The sequence below is a fragment of the Cibotium barometz genome, chromosome 8 (genome assembly GCF_041138505.1).
Source record: "Cibotium barometz isolate CiBa-2024 chromosome 8, ASM4113850v1, whole genome shotgun sequence".
NCBI lineage: Eukaryota > Viridiplantae > Streptophyta > Polypodiopsida > Cyatheales > Cibotiaceae > Cibotium > Cibotium barometz.
In genome coordinates, this window is record NC_141053.1 from 29,119,776 (window position 1) to 29,141,849 (window position 22,074).

At 45.0% G+C, this 22,074-nt stretch overlaps 1 protein-coding gene across 2 annotated transcripts in view; it reads right to left on the reverse strand.

The window, feature by feature from the left end:
• LNO1 (Nuclear pore complex protein) overlaps positions 1–22,074 on the reverse strand; it is a 153,593-nt gene that overhangs the window by 58,840 nt on the left and 72,679 nt on the right. For both annotated transcript variants that reach the window (XM_086801566.1, XM_086801565.1), the window contains exons 7-10: positions 21,658–21,797; positions 7,702–7,864; positions 7,212–7,450; positions 6,867–7,063 (exon numbers count right to left, since the gene is read on the reverse strand). In XM_086801566.1, coding sequence (XP_086657692.1) covers positions 6,867–7,063; positions 7,212–7,450; positions 7,702–7,864; positions 21,658–21,797 — 739 coding nt within the window. The remainder of the gene's footprint in view (positions 1–6,866; positions 7,064–7,211; positions 7,451–7,701; positions 7,865–21,657; positions 21,798–22,074) is intronic.

Genomic DNA, 22,074 nt, shown 5'->3' on the forward strand with positions numbered 1-22,074 from the left:
AACAATATGGGGGCACCAGAGACGATATCACACACGTCTCACTACACTCAACTCACTCTCAACCTATGGGAATGGCCAGGTCATCGAGGCCGGAGCTCGGCGGCTCAACGTATCTTCTCCTGCAACCGAAACCATAGACAAATGGGCACCACAATCCCCAACACAACATGCTCTTTCTTCACACTTCACCCTTCCCAAACCACCCACAAAATCACTCCTTCCATTAAACACATAGACAAGAGCCCACACAGGTTGCCATCCAAAATAGCCCGAAGCTTTCCCTGCAGTTGGCGCTTCTCTACTGTTCCCGGCTTGCAGTCGACACCAACTTCCTCAATCAGCTACCACCACAACCCCTTGTCTCATTGCTCTGTCGCCAGCCTCTCTGTCACCAGCCACCAACAAAGTAAAATCCCCAAGCCTGCCCAACCCAAAGGCGGCTCTCCTTCCTTTCGTTGCTACCAGAGCCACTGCCAGTTCTAGCACCAGTGTTTCTACGTCACCACCTGCAGCCGGCCCCAGCAAAACACAAAGCCACTCTTCTGGCTCCTCCAGTTGCCGCCACCAGCAGCCCGACGTCAGCCTTCTATTTGTCGCTAGTCACCATCCTTCACTGCTTCACTGCCATCACCAATTCTCCTGTCGCCAGTAGCTACCACGCATGCCCAGGCAACCTTCACGGTGGCTCGATCAGCTACAAAAGCATAACCCACTGTTCCAAGGCGGCAATTCCCACAGTCTCTGCGCCAGCTAATCCCAGGCTGACCAACGCAACCCTGCCCTTCGTAGTTGCCAGAGGTGGTCTCCACTCTATGTCGCCAGCCTTCAGTTGTCGCCCGTAGCCACCCGCTTCACTGCAGTCTCATGCTTCTCACTCTCTTCGCTGTCTCAGCTCTCCGCTTCGGTGCAGTCCACTTTTGACGGCCCCCAGTTGTCGACAGCAGCAGCCACACCTGTCTCGCTTCAGAGGGCTCCCCTCTCTACAGCGCCTGCCTGTCCACGCCAGAGCTAGCCACTCTCACCCTTGCGCCTTCAGAGCAGCTGCAAGGGCGGCAGCTCCCTTCGCCTCTGTCTCTGCAGAATGACCCGAGCCCCTACCTTCATACAAGGCGGCCACACCTTTCCAACCCGCCGACTCTCCACGCTTCTGCAGCTTCCGGTGCCATCTTTCACGTGCTGGCAGATGGAGTTGGCTGCAGCTCTAGCCTCCACGTGGTCTTACTAGTTGGCCACGTTGATCATTATTTTTTTATTTTGCCTAAAAGATGGCCACCATCATATTCCTTCCATCCTGCCATGCATACATCCACCCAAACCTTCCTTTTCACACCATCTACAAGGCAACCTGGCCCCTTTCACTATTAATTGCCCATGCTTCCATGTATACCTTCAAATACGATCTTCCAATGCCCACTCCATTTAAAGGGACGCATACACATTCAGAGCAACCGAACAGCTGATAGCATCTCCAACAAAGCACACTTCGAACGAACCTGTAACAAGCCTACAGCAAGACCATCCACCCTGTACATCTGCCAAGGCATTCCAGGGCAAAGCTCTTCACACGCCATGCATTCCACATGTACACAAGCCCAAAACGCCTTTCAGAAAAACGCCTAACACCAGCTGGACACAGGAGAGGGATCTACGATGGGAGCTCCTCAGTAGCCTCACCATCTGGTTCACCTGGAGGGCCCGGTGTTTCAGGGCCTTTGAGGGTGTCTCCACACTATGTCAGGGCCTCTGTTGTGAGTGTGCCCGCCCGTTTTAGTGTCTTCCCATTTTTCCTCACTATCCATATATTTTTCCTATTTTTCTGGAGGTGTGTATGGGCTGTCACTGGCCTTCAGGAGCTGCCCCATTGCTTTGGTGCTACCCGACCACTCCCTCAGAACTGACCGACTGGACTTATACTAGCCAACTGATATTGTTGCTGGTCGTGAGCAGTCAGGCTGCTGTCGGCCTGTTTATGGGATGGCCGACCAGCAACCAGGGGCCATATAAAATGGCCCCTTGCCCCCACACTCTATGTTGTGTATTTCCGGGATTTTACGTGGTGTATATAGCAGAGTTACACAGCTTCTCTCTCTCTTTCATTTGTGTATCGTTCTCTACAGCAGTTGTCTTCATTTTTGCTGTGCATTCTGACATGGTATCAGAGCCCCACCTGGCTTGAAGCTTGGAGACAGTGGGACGTCAAGGGTTTGCTGATTTGAGGTGCTGATTCGAGACTATTTGGGCTGTACGGGACTTGGAGATCGGGTAGAAGGCGGCCATCACCATCGGACAGCCACCTTGCATTTTATTTACAGACTCTTCTTCTTCTTTTTCCCACCCAACCTCCCTTCACAAGACCTTGTGAACCCTTGAGATGGCAGATTTGCTTGAGATGGCTGAGAAGCACGTGAAGATCCCAACACTCCCCACGTTCCGGTGGACCGACAGTTGGACGAGAACAACTACGGTATATGGAGTCTGTTTCGGAGTCTTATGACTTGGCTGATTTCATTGTTGTTGGGCTTCCACGGCCGGAGTTGGAAGATGGGGAGGTACCCTCTATACGGAAGGAACAAGAGGCATAGGCACAGTTATGGGATCATGTTAATGCCCGCGTCCATTCTTTCATTCTCCTAAATTGCACACCATAGGTGATCAATCATATAAAGCATATGACGCTGGCCAGAGGGATTTGGGAGCATTTGGTTTCTGTGTACAACAGGGTATAACCCATGAAGAGGATCTCCTTGGAAGTTCAGATGCGGGTGATGAATCCTACCAAGTCGTCGACGATGTGGGAGCACATCAAGTTGCAGGAGGTTCTCCAAGTGGGGAAAGAGATATCGTCAGAGGATATGGCTATCATGTTTTTGTCCCATTTTTCCTCTCAGTACTCAGCATTTTACTCCTCTTTGATCACCAGTGGTAGGCTCAGCACCATCATGTGGGAGGAGCTTGCCAATGGTCTTGGACCGAGATGAGCGATTCACGAACCCTCCACAGGGCGGAGGTTCTGAGGCCAGCGGTCGAAAGGCCGTAACAACAACTTTAACAAAAAGCCTCAAGCTCTCGCATCAGCCAAGAACATCTCGCATAGGGAGCTACAACATGGTACCCAATGTAGTGAGGCTGACAGGGCGGGAGAAATAGTGATGCCTTCTCCATCTAGCTCCTAGGATTTAGATTCTAGCATGCGCCCTCTAATCCATTTCTTTGTACTCACTTTTTTGTACTTGTGCCTAGTGCGCATTGCACCCATCTTACGGTCTAGCCACCCTTAGTACTATGCTTTGTGTAAGCCCAGTGGGGCGTGCCATGATGGATTCTACCACGTGTCCAAGAGATAAAGATATAGAGAGAGGGGAAAGAGAAGGGAATAGGGATATTGCACAGTACACCACTGAGCGGGGAACAGGCCCCACCCCCTTTCACGAATTTATATCTCAGATGCCGAGCGCACCACGGGCATAGTTGTTTCTCATATACCGGTATGAGTTTTTTTTTTTTCCAAAAAAAAATTCCTTGAAAAAAAAAACCCAAATGCTTTAAAAAATATAGAAACCCTGCTTAACGAAGATCCCAAATGCTCGCAATACTTCGCAACTTTCGTGTCCACTCAGTATTCCATATGGGATTGTTGAGAGACCTAAAAAATCTGGCAAGGTAGACTGGTAGTGTACACTTGATTGGTTGGATGAGAGAATCTTGCTACATCACTTGGAGATCCCTGGTATAGGTAGGCTAGATTCTCAAGTTATGTACGAGGGAGAAGATTTGGACATGGCCATTTTGATCTAGAGAGGAGTCCCTAAACCTATCACCCTAGATGCACTACTCGTATTTATGCAAGGACGGTCCCTTAGTCATAAACGCTACACTGGGAGACCTTTGGTATTGCATTACCCATCCACGTTCTTTTTTGGAGACAATCAGGAGATCCAACTGGGAGAGACACATATCCATGTTCTAGTTCCTCAAGCACTGTAGACTCCTCCCCTCCCAACCTTCCCTCACATTCAAGCTTGAAGCTCCATAGGTTGTAAGTGTTTTTTTTTAACGTATTTTATCGTACGGTATCCGAAAATTTCATATCGTACCAAAAATTCCCATACGGTATCGTATGTTCGTAGCGTGACAACTATGGCCATGGGGATGACCCACAAGAATCTCTCACTAGGCTAGTCCAACTCCAACTCCAACTCCAACTCCAAGTCCAAATCCAAGAAAACTCAATACCCAATCTGTAGAAGGAAGATCCTCAAGAAGCTCCTCAAGAAAGCAAAAAGCAACACCACAATAGTACTAAATCTCGGATGGCGGATTTTTTGAACCTATTAGGAGGTTTTCCACCAGAAAACTAAGAAACACTTGAGCCGTGCTGGCGGCTAAGAGCAGCGCTACTGGGCAGCGTTAGGCAGAGCAAAGCAGCACAGGATGGCAGCAGCTGCTGCACATTGGCAGCGGGCGGCAGAGATGGGCGGAGCTCGGCAAAACAAGATGGTGCACACAAATAGCTGTGAGGGGTGGTAGAGAAAACCCCTCGATCAAGAGCTTCATAACAATGATGGTGATGATGAAGATGGTCTTCTCGCACTTTCCCACGAACTCGATGATGATGTTGATGAAGGTAAAGATAATCTCCAATCTTCAATGAATGAGGAGAAGGGAGAGGTTCATACTTCTTTTATACCCAAGGGGGGGTCCTGCTATTTGCCAAAAGCTATCATGATTTGCTTTTACTTTTTCACGATGCTTCCTTCTATATTCTTTTAATAATAGAATATTGCTCTACTTTTGACCAGCTTTCCATAGTTCTTATATGCTTTGTTTTTCTGGCTTCAGGGCCTTGCCTTTTGCCCTAGAGGTGCTTTTTGAAAAGGCGCCTTTTAGCTTTCTAATCCAGCTCAGTCTCCTCTTTCCAATGCGGTCAACTTAGTTTGACTTTTTTCTTTTTTCTTGCTTTTTGTCCAATTTCTTGAGCCAACTTCATGATCCCTATTCCCATGCTTTCATCAACCTATCCATGTGTGCGGGGCCCGGGCATGTGTTCCATCATGTGAAATAGAGCTAGGAGGGCCAAAATGATCATGATGCGAATATGAAGGCTGGCTTCCTCGACTTTAATGCCCCTATATTGACATTCGTTATTGGCAGCAAACTACCCAGCACCCTCCCTTTGCTGATGCATGAGATAGTGAAGGTGCCTACGGAAGAGGGGAAAGGGGGAGAGGTGTATATCCTTTAAAGAAGGCAGCTTAACACAATTTCTTGCTAATCTCAAACTATAGGATTCTAGCTCACTATTGAGTTCCAGAGACACAAAAGCAGCCTTGAACTCTCCAGGTTTCAATCCAAGTAATTTGCATGGAATCCATTCTAAGACTTGTGCGGATGACTAGTCTCTCGGTGGCCACAATTTGTTTTTCTCCTGGTAGTATCATGGTTCACTATATCTTTCTCCTGAACTCTTGGTGGGCACAATTTGTATTGCTCCTGGTAGTATCACGACTCCTGAATAGATTAGCTCTAGTTTCAAAGTGCAAATCTCCCAGCATATTCATACCAATGAAGCAGCCTTGCACTAAAAGTAAAGATTTGGGCTTCTCTTAACTACGACCAGGCACACACACAAAAATGTAACTGTGTCATAGAACAGAGAGACAAGAAGCCGTGCATCAGGAGAGTGCACTAAGAAGCGAATTAGCAGTGCATTCCAGAGAGGATCTTCTGTTTGAGAACTTAAAACCTTGACACACGTTACATGTTTATTAACACATTTTTTATTCCCTCAGTTTCTTTTGAATTCTTTTAATTTTGGCGCTATACATAAGCAGCTTCTTGAGGCACAAAAGGAATGTTCTAGATCCTTTCCTCTGTACTGCTCATCTGTGGAGTCCAAAAATGGGAAAAATGCAAATACAACCGAAGGGAGGCAAATGGTACAATAGGGAGAAAGGAGAAAGAGGGGGTGGGGGGGGAAACGGATGGAAGCCACACCTAAGCCATCAGCAATAGGCCTAGTCTACTTGGGCCAATTTTGTGCACATTCTCTTTACCCGGCAACCAAAAATTCCCCTGGGAGGCCTATCATTTATTGGCAAAGTTACTTTTTCAGACTACAGACTACCCTTAGTCGTATTGCCGGCAATAGTGCTGTCTGAACGGTCTCAAATCCAAACTACCTCTCAGGGAGTTAACTAGGATGTGTCTGGCATGCACATGAAAAGAAAATGATATTGCATTTCTGGCATTCAACAAAAGCACATAGAACATGATTTTGAGAGGGTGTGAATCAGCTCACCATGGGCATAAGAGAATAGTCAAAGTTCTTTATCAGCCTACAAAGTGCCAAATGTTTCTCATATGTTAATTTCCAGACGTTACGCACCACGTAAATAATATTCAACACTGTATAAGTCTTGAAACTAGTTTAACATAATATCTTTGGACTCGTTGATAATATCTAGTTTAAGTCTTGAAACTGTTTTTAACATAATATCTAGTTTAATTTTTAAATAATATGCAAGACTGCTTAAGTCTTAGGACTTGTTGATGTTATTTTCATGGCATGCTATGGCTCTTGATAATGTTGGTGTTCCCCATTCTGTAAAACCATTCTCTGGTTTTTTAAATCCCATTTTTGTACTATAGCAATTTTGTATAAGTTCACATGTTTTCTACTTTTTTCAGCTCAGTTACAACATTTAAAAGATGATGTGAGAGAGGCGGTGCTCTTATTGTTTTTGAAGCATACATTTTCAGCTGCCATTAATCCACTAATTGACCGTATTCTTGCTCACAATCTCAACAAAAGAAGCCAAATAAAATCTATCTACAAAACAAAATTTGCACTTAAAACGTATGAATACCTTGTCAAGCTCCCTGTCAAAAGCTGACTCCACCTCTGAGACAGCAGACCCCCGTATTTGTTTCTGCTCTAAACTTCCAAGAAGTCTCGACTTGTTTTCCGGTACAGTTGAGACATGAACCTGTTTCTGCTCTAAAAGTCCTGAAGTTCCTGTTTGCCTCACGATCTTACTCAAATCCTTCCTTTTGTCTAGAGGTCCTGATACATAACAAATTTGCAGAAGGATCATAGGCTATTTGTCAATACAGTCCTTAATTCTGCAATTTATTTTATGTATAAAAGGTCCCTTGCACATGAATCTTAAGGATTTCATGGAAGTACACTGGAGCTCAGCAAAAATGCCAACCTTGCTTCATCCCCCCTCCTGCCTCCACCACACCAGGAGAGGTTTCAAGGTGCCGTTCCTCGTGAGGCTTATCAGTGATTCCTTGAGAAAGAACGATCTTGTTCGCTGCATCCTGGGTTTCAACACGCTTTTCACCAGGAGGCTTACATGCCAAAGCATAAGAAAGAGAGATTTCATCGGCTTCAGGAAGTCCTATGGGAGTAGTAACAACGTCAACATTTGTCCACTTAAGATCTGTCCTGGATGTTAGTACATTATGAAATCAGCAAACATTTGTTATGTTATCTTCTTTGCTTCAATAGCAACACCACAAAAAAACTCATCTCCTAGCATAGATAATACATGGTCCTGCTATGAGCTTATGTTCCTTAGAACACTTATGTATTACATACATGACAGCAAACAAAGAGCAGAAAAAGCTTACAATCATGTAGAGTCACCTATCAGACTTCTATTTTGAAAGAGGTGCATACAGGAGAAGAAAAAATACCTGGCCAAAGAGAAGAGGCTCAGATTTCCCTCCAGTGTCATGCAGAGCAAAAGAGGACCAGGTGGAAGCTTTTCCCCACTTTCACCATTTGGTGCAGGGAGCTGAATGGAAAGGGTTGTCTGATCAATAGCAAGTCCCACCACAGAGTTATCATCACCAGAAGCTGCAGTTACCCAAAAAGAATCAGTTCTCTTCAAAACAACTAGCACTAAGAGAAGTAGAAACAAAGGTCATATGTCATCATTCAGAGGACTTTGAGCTTCTGAATATAACACTCATGACACCTAGAAGATGACATACAAGACCATGAGCACCATTGGAGTAAAAAAGACTTTGCCCTTTCATATGACTCGTTAAAAGTGCTCTGTTGATGAGCTCATAGGCATTAAAAATAATAATAATAACAGTGGTCTCTCTACTAGCTCAAATTAGAATATAAATCCTCACTCTACTATGGATGAAATATTGTAGTGAACTCCTCATTAGCCGGAGGATTATCAAGGCATTCCATGAGACACTAAACCATGCCAAACCAAGGTTGCGACAGTCCATAGATTTCAAAATGTTATGTAATGATAACCTTTACAAACAAAGGTCAACAGGATTTGGTCCACACTCTAGGATCACTGACTTCCCAGACCAGCGTTGTGTAGGCCTCTGCCTGCGTGAGTTCCGCAAACACAGGGACACTTTCTTGAGAGAGCTTCGGCCCCAGCCACCCCGCCCCCTACCTCACCAACCAACCATCACCAGTTTGTTCTGGACCCACGAGGTGGAGGACACCCATATGCGGATCTTGTGGACCCACCTCGAGCTACTCCGGACCCACCTCGCCCAAAAGGTGTAACCGAAATCAAGGACCCAAAACAATAGACAGACACTTCAAATACCAAACAGAGCTACAAAACACAACGGAAGAACCATAAACAATATAAAAACATTGAACTGAGCCGGGACGGCCGGCTCCCCTTTAGGAACTCCTTTATTTAGATAGAATCTTTTACAAGAAATCAAGGTGCGGGTGCATACAGCACCGTATTTTCCACAAAGCAACAGCAGATCTCTTGCCCAGATATCTATCTCATGCCAAGATAAAAACAGCATCAAAATGCCATCTGAAAACTGTCTCAAAACAGTCCATGAATCAACCTCAAATCTCTGTCAAAAGCCAAGGTACAAACGCCACCATAAGTTGCCCAAAATAGTCTCAAAACAGTCCCAAAATCAGCCTTCAAATACACCGCCTCTTGCACGGCCAGATAAGAGCACTGGCTGAAAACCACACGTGTGGGCACTGTAGGACTGTACTGATGCTGTACTGAAGCTGCTGAAAACGAGCACTGTTGTATGGAGGTGGCTATAAGAATCTGTACAAGGCTGGCAACCAGCAGCCCAAAAGTGGAGAGAGAAGGTGTTGTACAGCCTGTGTATAACCAGCTGAGGAAGAGGATCAACTGCTGTAGGCAGAACGGCCAGCGCACAGAAGAAAACCGACAGCTACCTGCTGGCAGCTGCTATGTACGGCCAGCACAAGGAGAACCATCGACTGCACTTGCTGTACGGACAGCACTGAGGGGAACGAGAGAGTGAGCAGCTGCAGCCAGCCAGTAGAGGTATGTGCATCCCTGCTTTAATAAAGTCGACCAGCTCTATATTGGCCTTGTGCTTTTCCTTTTCTGCTAAAAGAGGTTGGGTGTGCTCAAAACATCCCTATTTGTGCTTTTCCCCAAGCTTGCTCCCCAAGTTTTAGCTAGCCGCCTCCTTCTGTCCACTTGTACATGCCCAAATAATACTAAGTCCAGCCCGTATTTAATGATGTGTGAACACACTGACTTATAAACATTATAAGTCACTTTATTGATGAAAATCCCATGGTGCCCACACCCTTCTTACCTTTCTTTTTCACAAGGAGTCTCAATCCTCTCCTAATCCAATTCATGTGTCTCACTGTTGGATGAATCCTCAACCATTGCTTTCTTCCTTTTCTAGGACTTGGTTTTGTTTCTCGGCCCTCTTGGCTGCCTCTACCAGCTCGTCAAACCCTAGGGCTTCCACATCCACAATGGCGACAGACTGTCTGAGCTTCGGATTCAGCCCTTTTATGAACCATTCCCCCATCATTTCTTTAGAGGACCTGTCCAGTCTGTTCCTAAGAATTTGAATTTTGCTGCACAGACCACAACATCCATGTCTTCTTGCTTTAGTTCTGTCATGATGTCTGTAGGCTGATCTGAACTGTTGGCCTTTCAGAACATCTTCATGAATGCATCCTTCAATATGTTGGGAACTGTTTATGGCTAAATTTGTTTTCCACTCTTTATGTGCTCAAGTTGCGCTTCTTGGAATAGTTCTTGAAATCCCAAGTACTCCTCATGTTGCTCCTCTGCCTCTTGTTCTTGAGCTTCTTCTTGATTCTGCACCGATTCTCACACTGGTTGCTGCTGCTCAAACTCCTTTGGTGCTCCTCCTCTGTCCACCAAGACTTTTGAAATCAACAGCCTCAGCGATCACACTTGCTCAAACTCCTTTGATGATGCAAATCAGCAGCCTCAGTGATCACACTCCTTTGCTTCTACTTCTACTTCAGCACCCTGAATACTCCTCTAATTAGAGACTATGTCCCCAGCAGGATCGCCAATAGTGATGGGGGTCAGCTGGCACAGCAAGACGGACGTCCGTTGATTAGAACAGATCCGGTAATGCTTGGATGCCCAATGTGCAGAGTCACCAGCCAGACAATGCGGTCTGACATGCACACGCACGTAGAGAGGTACATTGATGGACTACAGAAAGAGACTAAGCAGATGCAGTGAAAGAAGATTACCCACTTAGAGCACATGCAACAGGCTCCTAGTTGGTGGCGTTATGGAGTTGGCCATGTCACTCAGTTGGCAATGGCAGAGTCCGTTAAGGGGTGGACGGCGGTCCGACCACCCTCATGAGGCCCAGTGGCAGTTCGGGTAAAGGTGGATCCCACGGATCAACAAGCACACAATAATATATGCCTTTAGATAGGGACATATGATTTAGGAAAAAAACGTACGGGATCTAAGTGAGCTTAGAATCACTTTAAATAATCCTCGGTGTGTGGGTGACCTTTTTTTGCAAGAAAGAGACTTCTATTAAGCATGAAAGAGTCAATACAAAATCACGGCTAGAGGCCAGAAATCATCATAGAGAGTAAGAAAATCGCAGCCAATCAAGGGCACGGTCATGCCAAGAGAGTCCGGTGGGGGTCAACGAGAAGAAGATCCCATGATCCCACTCCCTCATGAAGAGAATGTGCCTTCCTCACGCTGATCTAGAAGGCCTCTGTATACAAGCCAAAGTGGCCATAAGGGTATAAATAATATTTCCCCAAATGGTACAAATACACTAACTGTCATAAATCAGGGTGTTTTCGATCAACTCGATGCATCTAGCCCTAAATATCTTCCAAGCAATGATGTAGGCAATAATGTCCCGAGTGGTATCCTGAAGTCTGCAGCTCTGGGCCATCCCTCTAAGGATCATGATGGCAGAGTCATGGTCCTCACCCTCAAAGAAACCAGTGGTCCAGACTGAGTAAACCGCGCAATAGAGCCCAAAGTGATGTAGATAGATCCTCTCCTCAATCTGCCTAAGAGCTGAGCTATGCAGCTCCATATCCTCTGGGAAACTCCGTAACCCCGGAGACAATGCTATACAGTCTTAGAGGCTATCGAGCATCTAGGGCAAGCTAGAGGGTAGGACCCATGAATCTGTGGTAGTAATAGTCTACCATTCCTCAACAGTGTAACTAAAGAAAGGCTGACTCTTGAAGGCATTGGCCAGAAAGATGATGCAGGCAGCCAGCAGAGGGAGCCCCAGCTCGAAGAGGATTTTCTATTGTTTTGCAGAGAAGGTATTTGACATTCGACCTATTGGGAACACACAAGTAAAGGCCTAGCTCCCATATTATCTTAGTGCATGTTTCGGTTGAAATCAGAGCCTTCTGAATCTACTTCTCTTCATCTTCAGATGTTCACAAAAATTGTGGCTTTCTTTCCTAAATTCTTTCTTTAGAAAGGGAATTAAAAATTTATCTCTAGTACAGTGAGAGCAGAACCGCTCAAGATCCTAAAAGAGATGGTCGCTAGATAACCAAAGTCTGCATGTGATATTTTCAGCCATGACTGGATAGTTGACAGTGTGCGAATATCACGAGAGGATTCAGGACGAGAGAAATGGTGGGGCATATTTTCTGGAATTTTTGGGATGGGTGGCCTAGGCCTTCCCTAGCATGTGGTACAAAATACGTTAATCAAATATCCTATTAGAAGCCCTGGGTGTGCAGGAATTTCTCTTTGGAGCAGAATTCGACAATAGTAGAGATGGATCTTTTCTCACAATTTATTAATGGTCAAGTTTTATGTTGGATGGGCATTGAAAACTACACGTGGGTAACTTGCATGCATAGGTTTTAGCATGTGGCTTGCTTTCACCAGCTTAGACATAATCCCTGAGATCCATATCAATAAGAGATACCGGTAGAGAATTGTCGCTTATCCATAATTGGCCCATGGATTGGTTGGACTCCCCACGTTTGGGTAGACACCCATAGAATCCCGCATTTGGGTAGATACCTCAAGTGAGGCCTGTGTCACAAACAGCCAGGATTAAAGGTAGGTATTTCACCCAAGGCAGTCAGAAGCAGCTGGAGGACATAACCTGCCACATCAAAATTTTACTAGTATTTTGGCATTTACTTGTCCAAGGACCCGGCCAACAGCAACCCATCTGACTGACTGCAGCATATAGGGGTATTTAGGAGCCTATAAATAGGCAAGTAGGTGGGGCAGGTCTTAGGCATAGGTGTTTTCCTTTTGGAGGCCATGTTGGCTAGGATCTATGTACATCTTGATACATATATGCAGAACACGACCACATCTCTCTCCCTGCTCTCTGTTCATATTCGCATTTTTGCACAGTTCTTAATACATGAAGTTCTTTCACATGTTACATTGGTATGAGAGCCTAGTAGAAGTCCTACAAGTGCTAAATTGGTGTAGATTTGAAAAATGCACGGTACAAAGGTGGCAATTTTTTGGGTCCGGACCAGAAATGCACCCTAGTGTTCTTCTACATCATGTATCCCGGTGGTGCCAGAATGAGAGCAGCCATGGGGTACAGAGCCCTGAAGTGGGTATCATGGTGTATATGCTATGCCCAGCAAACATGGTACAACGATGACAGGAGGAACAAGGGGCTGCAAGTTTCCAAGATGGGGTCAAGTTCTCAGTCCAAGAAAGGTACAAGTTTTCAGCCCCACGGAGGGGACAAGAAGAGGTGCACATTTCTCAAAGCAAAACATAGCATTAGAGATTGGAGCATACAAGGTTGCAATAGAAGGTTTTCAAGACAAGATCCAAGTGGTCAAGAGTGCCTCGATTTTTGGAATCAAGATGCTAAGGATGGAGTCTGCAAGCAATAAAGGGATGATGTCAGTCATCAATCATCAAGCCTAGCAAGAGGGGATGTCACATGCACAACATGTGGACATGCTCAAGTGGCATTTTACAGGTATTTTCGCATTTCTATGTCTAAGGACCTCGCTGACAACAGTGCGTGTGGCCGTCTGCAGCATAGGGGTATTTAGGAGCCTAGAAATAGGCAAGTTCAATTCCTTTTGTATTCATCTGATCCTTGATAGGTGGAACACGTCCTAGGCTTAGCTGTTTTCCTTTTGGAGGCCATGTTGGCTAGGATCTACGTACATCTTGATACGTATATACAAAAAAACATTGTTACAACAACACCTCTCTCTCTTCTCTATGTTCATCGTTGTGTTTTTACACAGTTCTTAATACAGGAAATTCTTTCGCGTGTTACATTGGTATCAAAGCCTAGTAGAAGTTCTAGAGCTGCTTAATTGGTGCACATTTAAAAATCCCAATACAAAAGTGGCTATTTATTTGGTCCAGACCAGAAATGCAGCCAAGTGGTTCTTCAATATTACATATTCCGGTGGTGCCAAAATTAGGGCAGCCATGGGGTATAGAGCCCCAGGTGGGTATCATGGGGTATGAAGCCCCTGGATGCTCAGCCCAGCAGCCATGGTACAAGGATGAGGGGACGAACAAGCGATTCCAAGAAGGGATCTAGCTCTCAGCCCAAGAAATGTACAAGTTTCAGCCCCATGGAGGGGACAAGAAGAACACGTGCACATTTCTCAACGTAGAACAAAGCATTAGAGATTGGAGCAATCCAAGTGCAGCAGAAGATCTTAATGACAAGATCCAAGTGGTAAAGAGTATCTCAAGTTTTGGAAGCAGGATGCCGTGGATGGAGTCCACATGCAGTAAAGGGATGATGTCAATCATCCAAGATCAGTTGGATTCCTGTCATCAAGATTAGCAAGAGGGGGATGTCACATGCACAACCTCTGGACATGCTTAATCCCCAGTTTTAGGCTGTGATTAGGCACATTTTTGGAGCAGTAAACATTGTAGGCATATGCTCACTTATGGTAGTGCTATGTGTGAACAGGGCTTAACCAAGGGCACTTTTTCCCATGTGGTTTTTCCCCTTGGACATCAAGTGTGAAAGGACACTCCAACATATAATATTTTGTACTTCTATATTATATGGATGTGGCACACATGCAAGGGTTGACTTGCATGTGCATTTTGTGGATACAACACTTTTGGCTCTCTCTCTCTCTCTCTCTCTCTCTCTCTCTCTCTCTCTCTCTCTCTCTCTCTCTCTCTCTCTCTCATTTCAGTGTGTGAGCTTCTCTACCCTGCACCTAACCCTAATGTGCAGGTTTGTGTGTGTGAGTGTGTGAGTCCAACACCCAACATTTGGTATCAGAGCTGGGAGCTGCCTCTGGATTTCTGCCCCAAAAAAAAACTGCTGCTGGCTGTGGAATTCCGTCATCGAAATTCCGTCAAAATCTGACGTTCCGTCGATCACCTGCGTTTTTCCGTCGACATCCGTCCACCAGGTCCGTCGCTGCTCCACCGTCCGGCCGCCAGAAACGGGCGGCACTAGTGGGGAGCCCGCCGCCCAGCTCGCGGGCGGCTCTTCCACTTCCGACCGACGCCCCGTTCCGTTAACGCCTAGGTGCACCTCCGATCCGTCACAACAGCCCCCGGCCCACCATTGTGTCGACCCGCCGTTCCGTCCAGGCCGTCTCTGCTACGTCGACGGTCCATACCTCCCGCTCCGGCCTGACCTCATCCGTTCTGCTGTTCCGTCTGCTCCGTCTCCACCGGCACCCATTGCCTTTCCTGCTCTGGCCGTCCTACGCTTGCGACTCCAAGCGCCCTCTGTTCGTGCCCAGCGCTCCCTGCGCTAGCCCACGACTGCCTCGTGGCCTTTGTTCACCGCCTCCGCCTACCTCGTCGCTAGCGACTCCGACTCCAGCACGCCTGCTCGCCTAGCCGACTCCAGCGCCCGTCTGCTGCTCTCCCGCCTATGACTGGCCCGTCGGCTGCCCACAGCCATCCACTCGCCCTGCAACGACTGCAACCGTTTGCAGCTCTGCCCTCCTCGACACCTGCAGCTCTGCATAGCTCCACCGGCTCCCACCATCAACTGTATTCGACTGTCTACTCCAAGCCTGCTGCTCTTGTTTGAAGGTATTTCACTGTGCAAATTTTTGGTCAAATACAAATACAAATTCTGCAGCCATTCCAGTGCAGGTCATATGCAGATTTAGCAGACACTTCTGTGCAAGTTAAATTCACAGGAAAATTGCAGGTGCAATTTGGGAGATTTCTCAATTTCAGGACAAATTGATAAAATTGGACATGTTGCTTTTACTGCAATTTGGGGGTTTTTGAAATTGAGGTCAAAATCAGCAAATTGAACCTCTCATTTGCAAAAATTTGGGGGTTTTCAAAATTGAGGTCAAAATTGGCAAATTGAACCTCTTACATTTGCAGAAATTTGGGGCTTTTGTGAAAATTGGCCAATTAGATGCACATTGAAGCGATTGGAGTGCATAAAAATTGGGGATTTTCAGATTGGAGCATGTAATTGGGCATTACAGCTGCGATTTGTCGCGCATGTATACACATTGTGTGTAATTGGACAATTTGGTGCAGGTTTACACTTGCTTTGGTTTGCAGGCATACATTTGCACAGGACATTTGGTTGCCTGGCAATGCACATTGGTGCTTGGTTTGCTTGCAGATATATTTTGTTGACATGGCACAGAATGCTACATATGTATTTGGTGTGCTCACCCAGGAGGACAAGCTGGGTGGATCTAACTACTCCCTTTGGAGTTTCACGATCCGTAATTTGCTGGTAGCCAAAGCGCTTTGGGGCATCGTGTGTGGTGATGACACACGCCCACTTACCATTCAGCCAGCCACCCCTCAAAGGGGAGGTGCTCAAAGAGCTCTTGATGTAGATCCTGCTCCCACACAAGAGCAGAAGAGATGGGACTCTAGAGATGCACAGGCCATGTCATTGATAGCCCTTTCAGCGAAAAAGACTATTATTCCGCACATTCGTTCATGCAAGACATCGAAGCTTGCATGGGACACATTGGAAGCAATGTATCAGGTACGCAACGAGGCAAGAGTTGCCTACTTGAAGAGGCAATTGGATCTTCTTTCTATGGATGAGGGTGACTCTATGGCAGATCATCTCACCAAAGTGAAAGATTTGCAAGAACAATTGCTCAACATTGATGAGGTTATCCCAGACAGACAGATGGTCACCAACACTCTTCATTCTTTACCGCCTTCCTACTTGGGCTTTCACACCTCTCTCAACCTCTCAATGAGAGGAGGTGGTGATACCGTCACTTTTGAAGAGCTCGTGGGTTTACTCTTGCAGGAAGAGCAAACAAGAGCAAACTTATCGAGCAACCGTGGTGGAGAAAAGGCATTTACGGCCAAGGATAAGGGTAAAGCAAAGAGCTTTAGGCATGGGGGACAACAGTCTAGCAAGGCTGGTCATGGACAGCCCTCTTCTAGTGGTGAAAAGTCTGACAAAGGGGATGCAAACAAGCCCAAAAAGAAGGGCAAATGTCACTACTGCCATAAGCCTGGACACTACATCAGTGAATGTAGGAAGCGGATTGCAAAAGAGAAAAGGAAAGAAGCAGGCAATGCAGTAGCAGACTCTTCTGATGACAAAGCACAGCAATCAGCTAATGTAATCCAGGAAGAGTACACTTTTTTGGTCACATGCACTAGTGACACACCAAGTACTACAGACACTGATATGTCTTGCATTGCATCTGACAGACAGAATGCATCATGGTATTTTGATAGTGGTGCTTCGAGCCACATCACTTCATGCAAAGATGTATTTCAGCACTTGGTTTATGCTTCAAATGGCCGCACTGTATCATGTGCAGATCATACCACATATCCAGTAAAGGGAATTGGTAATGTCATACTTATTGCAGCCAATGGTGCCAATATATGTATGAAAAATGCATTGTATGTTCCAGGGATAAAGAAAAATCTGCTCTCCGTCTCAGCCATAAACGACCAAGGTTTAAAGGTTGAATTTGAAGACGGAAAGTGTTTGGTAAAAGACCCATCAAAGGGTTATGAAATAGTCACTTCTGGAACACGATACAAAGGCTTGTATAAGCTGGACAGCTATGACAAGCGCACTTATGATGTAAATACAGTGGCTGCCCACACTCCTGCTATGCATGATGCAGAGCTATGGCATGCTCGTTTTGGGCATGTAAATTTTCAGAGTTTGATGCTTTTGCAGAAGCATCATATGGTTGATAATATGCCGCCTCTTGAGTCTCCACCAAGACATGTATGTGAGGGGTGTATTTTGGAAAAGATGCAACGAAAACCATTCCCCAAAGATGGAGCTGTTAGAGCTGAAAGTAAATTACAACTCATACATAGTGATGTATGTGGTCCAATGCGGACACCATCCATAAGGGGGCATCTTTACTTTGTCACATTCATTGATGACTACTCCAGGTTTGCTTGGGCTTACCCTTTGAAAGCGAAAGCAGATGTGTTTACATGCTTTCGACACTTTGTAGCAATGGCTGAAAATATGTGTGGATGTAAAGTCCAAACACTCCGCTCAGATAGAGGTGGAGAATACATGTCAAATGCATTCAAGGATTATATGCTTCAAAAGGGCATCAAACACCAATGTACTGTGCCTTCTACACCACAGCAGAATGGTGTAGCTGAAAGGAAAAATAGATCTCTCATGGAGATGGCAAGATGCATGGTGAAAGCACAGAAGTTGCCTCACAAATTTTGGATGGAAGCTATAATGTGTGCACCTCATGTGTTGAACAGGTGTCCAACAAAAGCTTTGAAAACCATAACACCATTTGAGGCTTGGTATAGCCGAAAGCCAACAGTGGATTATATGCGTACATTTGGGTGTTTGGCATATGCACATGTGCCAGAACAACTCCAAACAAAGCTAGATGACAAAGCAATTAAATGCATTTTTGTGGGCTACAGCAATGAGAGCAAAGGATACCGTCTTTATAATCCAACTACACGAAGGATTTTTGTCAGTAGAGATGTGGTATTTGCTGAAAATTCAGAACAGCCCATGTACAGCTTGTATAAAAACAATGATACAGGCTTACAGGACATGTTTGATGGACTTTTACCCATTGCAATTAGGGGGGATTTAGATCAGCCAGCCCTAAGATCTTGTCAGGGAAGAGCAAACAGTCATAGACACGGCCAAGTCAGTGCCAAGATGGTTGCTGAAAACTTTGCAAGAAAGCAAACTTGCAGCTCCACTCACAAGTAGAACAAGGGCTCGTTCCAGCCATGCTTTGAATGTCCATAGTGGGGAGTCTGCATTCGCAATGGGTGGTCTCTTTGATTCAGAAGAGCCTTCTTCTTATGAAGAAGCACATGAGAATGAGCATTGGTTGCAAGCTATGCAAGCTGAAATTTCTGCTATCATGAAGAACAATACATGGGATCTTGTGGAATTGCCTAAAGGCAAGCATGTAATTGGAACAAAGTGGGTGTACAAAGTCAAAAGAAAGTCTGATGGTACTATTGACAGGTACAAAGCAAGACTTGTGGCTAAAAGCTACTCCCAGAAAAAGGGAATAGATTATGAAGAGACTTTTGCTCCTACTTCGAGAATGACCACAATAAGATCTGTGATTGCATTGGCTGCACAAAGGATGGAAAGTGCATCAATTGGACATCAAAACTGCATTCTTAAATGGGGATTTACATGAGGAAGTATATGTAAATCAGCCCATTGGTTTTGTAGTTCCTGGTGAGGAACATAAAGTATGCAGGTTGCACAAAGCATTGTATGGGTTAAAGCAAGCTCCAAGAGCTTGGTATGATAAGATACATGCTCATCTAACCAGCCAAGGTTATGAGAATAGTCCAGCTGAAAGCACATTGTATGTGAAGAAAACTGATGCCGATATTCTCATAGTCATCTTGTATGTAGATGACATGCTCATTACAAGTACAAGCAAAGCACAAATTTCAGATTTCAAAGCTGATTTGAAAGCTGAATTTGATATGTCAGATTTGGGGCCTTTACTACTATCTCGGCATACAGTTTATGCATACAGATGATGGCATTGTTATGCAGCAAACTAAGTACATAAAAAGTTTGCTAAAAAGGTTTCACATGGATGAATGTAAGCCCATTTCTACTCCGGTAGAACCAGGTGTACGGCTTACTATGCATGATATTGCAGAGCCTTTGGAGGCCGGCATTTACAGCTAGGCAGTGGGATGCCTCATTTACTTGTGTAACACGAGGCCAAACATCTTTTGGGGTGTCTTTGTTGAGCAAATTCATGCACAGCCCAGGCACAAAGCATTGGCAAGCAATCAAACGCATCTTTCGTTATCTTAAAGGTACCTTGGATCTTGGTTTGTTCTATCCCGGGGGGGCAGCTTGCAGCTTTATGCATACAGTGATTCAGATGGGGCTGGTGATTATGATACCAGACAATCCACCAGTGGAAATTGTTTTTTTCTTGGCAGTTCATGCATATCTTGGTTGAGTAAAAAGCAACCCACTGTTGCAACATCTACTTGTGAGGGTAGTCTTTACAGCTACAGTAGATTGTGTATGGTTGAGGAGACTATTGGCTGATCTTCGTGAGTGTCAGCAGACACCCACCACCATTCTCACTGATAGCCAGAGTGCTATGGCCGTGGCACGAAATCTAGTATTTCATGCACGTACCAAGCACATAGAGATTCATTATCACTATGTTAGAGAGAGGCTACATGCAGGGGAGATCAGTTTATCTTATTGCCCTACACAGGATAATGTTGCAGATCTATTCACAAAGGCTTTACCTCGAGAAAAGTTTGAAGCTTTCCGCAAAGCTTTGGGCTTACTCTCATACAGAGAGTGATCTGCTACCTTGTACAGGTTCACACTTCCACTACCATATGCTCACTTATGGTAGTGCTATGTGTGAACAGGGCTTAACCAAGGGCACTTTTTCCCATGTGGTTTTTCCCCTTGGACATCAAGTGTGAAAGGACACTCTAACATATAATATTTTGTACTTCTATATTATATGGATGTGGCACACATGCAAGGGTTGACTTGCATTTTGTGGATACCACACTTTTGGCTCTCTCTCTCTCATTTCAGTGTGTGAGCTTCTCTACCTGACCCTAATGTGCAGGTTTGTGTGTGTGAGTGTGTGAGTCCAACACCCAACAAACATCCACGATTAAAGGTAGGTATTTTACCCGAGGCGATCAAAAGAAACTGGAGGACATAACCTCGCAATTTGGCATTTCTGTTATTTTGGCATTTATTTGTCCAAGGACCTGGCCAACAGCAGTCCATCTGCCTGACTGTAGCATAGGGGTATTTAGGAGCCTATAAATATGCAAGTTCAGTTCAAGTGGTATCTCTCGGGCTGCATAAGCATATGATATGCTTCTCTAAGGTTAATACTAAGGCTATGTTGGGCACAGATTTTTTGGTTCTTACAAAATGTTAAAGAGCGATAAGTTACAACTTCCTTCTTCCACCAAGATTCACATTGTTTTCCATGGATCCTTCCTTAAACAGCTGCCGGCATGTTAGAGCTAAGATTCCAGTTCTTGCAAACAGACTCTCATGGATGAATCAGGTCAAATAGACAATACACCAGAACACAGCATTAAAAGCTGGAGCACTTCATCAAACGGAAGGAACTTCCAAGGAACGAAGCTACTTAGCATCAAGCCTCTATTGTTGAGAAGTATCCCCATATCCTAGATTGAGCTTTGGACCCATTCCCGCTTGCTGTTGCAGTGTGCATTTCGACTTAGAGGACAATTCTTTTGAGCAGGAGGTGATTCTAATGTTAGTAAAAACGTATAACAATTAGCTTAGGTTATAGACCCCTATTTTGATCACTAAAGGGAACAGGTTGTAGATGGTTTCCATTTACAGTTTGTGTACTTTGCATTTTCTTGGTAATTCTGGAAAATAATGAGAGCATGCCATGTGTCATTTTGGCTGCTCATTTATCCCATAGATAATAGGGCTGATCTATGTACAAAAAAAGGACCTCAGTTGTATGGCATTCATTTATTCATTGATTTCTATCAATAATTTCCATTTTGGACTCTTCGTTTAATTTTAGCCACTGTTTTGTGGATAAGTACAAAGGACCACTCTAAGTCTGCTAGACAGCTTTCTCGTGTGCTGATTTGAACCATGCCTTCTTACCAAGCCTTCTTATCAAGTAAGAAAGACACCTTCCCTTGCTTTCTTCTACAGTTATAATCTGTTATTTTAACTGTGCACCCATGATTTCCTACTGTTTTTTCTATCCCTGCTACTTTAGTAGTACTTACAGTAGCTAGTATAAACAGTCATGTTACACAAGGTTTAGGGTCAATTGTGACTCGCATCCTTGGGGGACAGTTTCAGCTTATAATAATGTTCTAGGTACAAATCAATCGTCCAATCAAACAATCTGAAAAAACCAATATTATCAAAAAGAGTGTACAAAGAGGAATAGTAAACCACCTTGAAGCTCAATTCTTGGAGTGAACCTGTCATCCAAAAGCTCAAATTTATACGCTTCTGACTTGGAACCTTCTTGTAACCATCCTAAGAGAGCAATGTGATCATCAATGCTCCTCCTACTCGTAATGATGAGCAGCTCCCTGAAAAAAAATAAGAAAGAGAGCACTAAGAACACAAAACCAAGCTGAAAGTCATTAGTAGGGCACAAGTTCTCAGCTCATATGGCTTGAATTTGACATTCCCAGCTCATAGCTCTAGTCTTTGTTTTCTTTTGTACCCTGATGAGATTACATGGACACTATTGTATCACTTTTGGTCGCATAGACCCACTGGTCTGAGTGCCATGTTGGGGCGCCCCATGCTAGATATCTTAGGAAGATTTGCAAGCCTTATGCTTTTTAGACATGGATCAGCCCT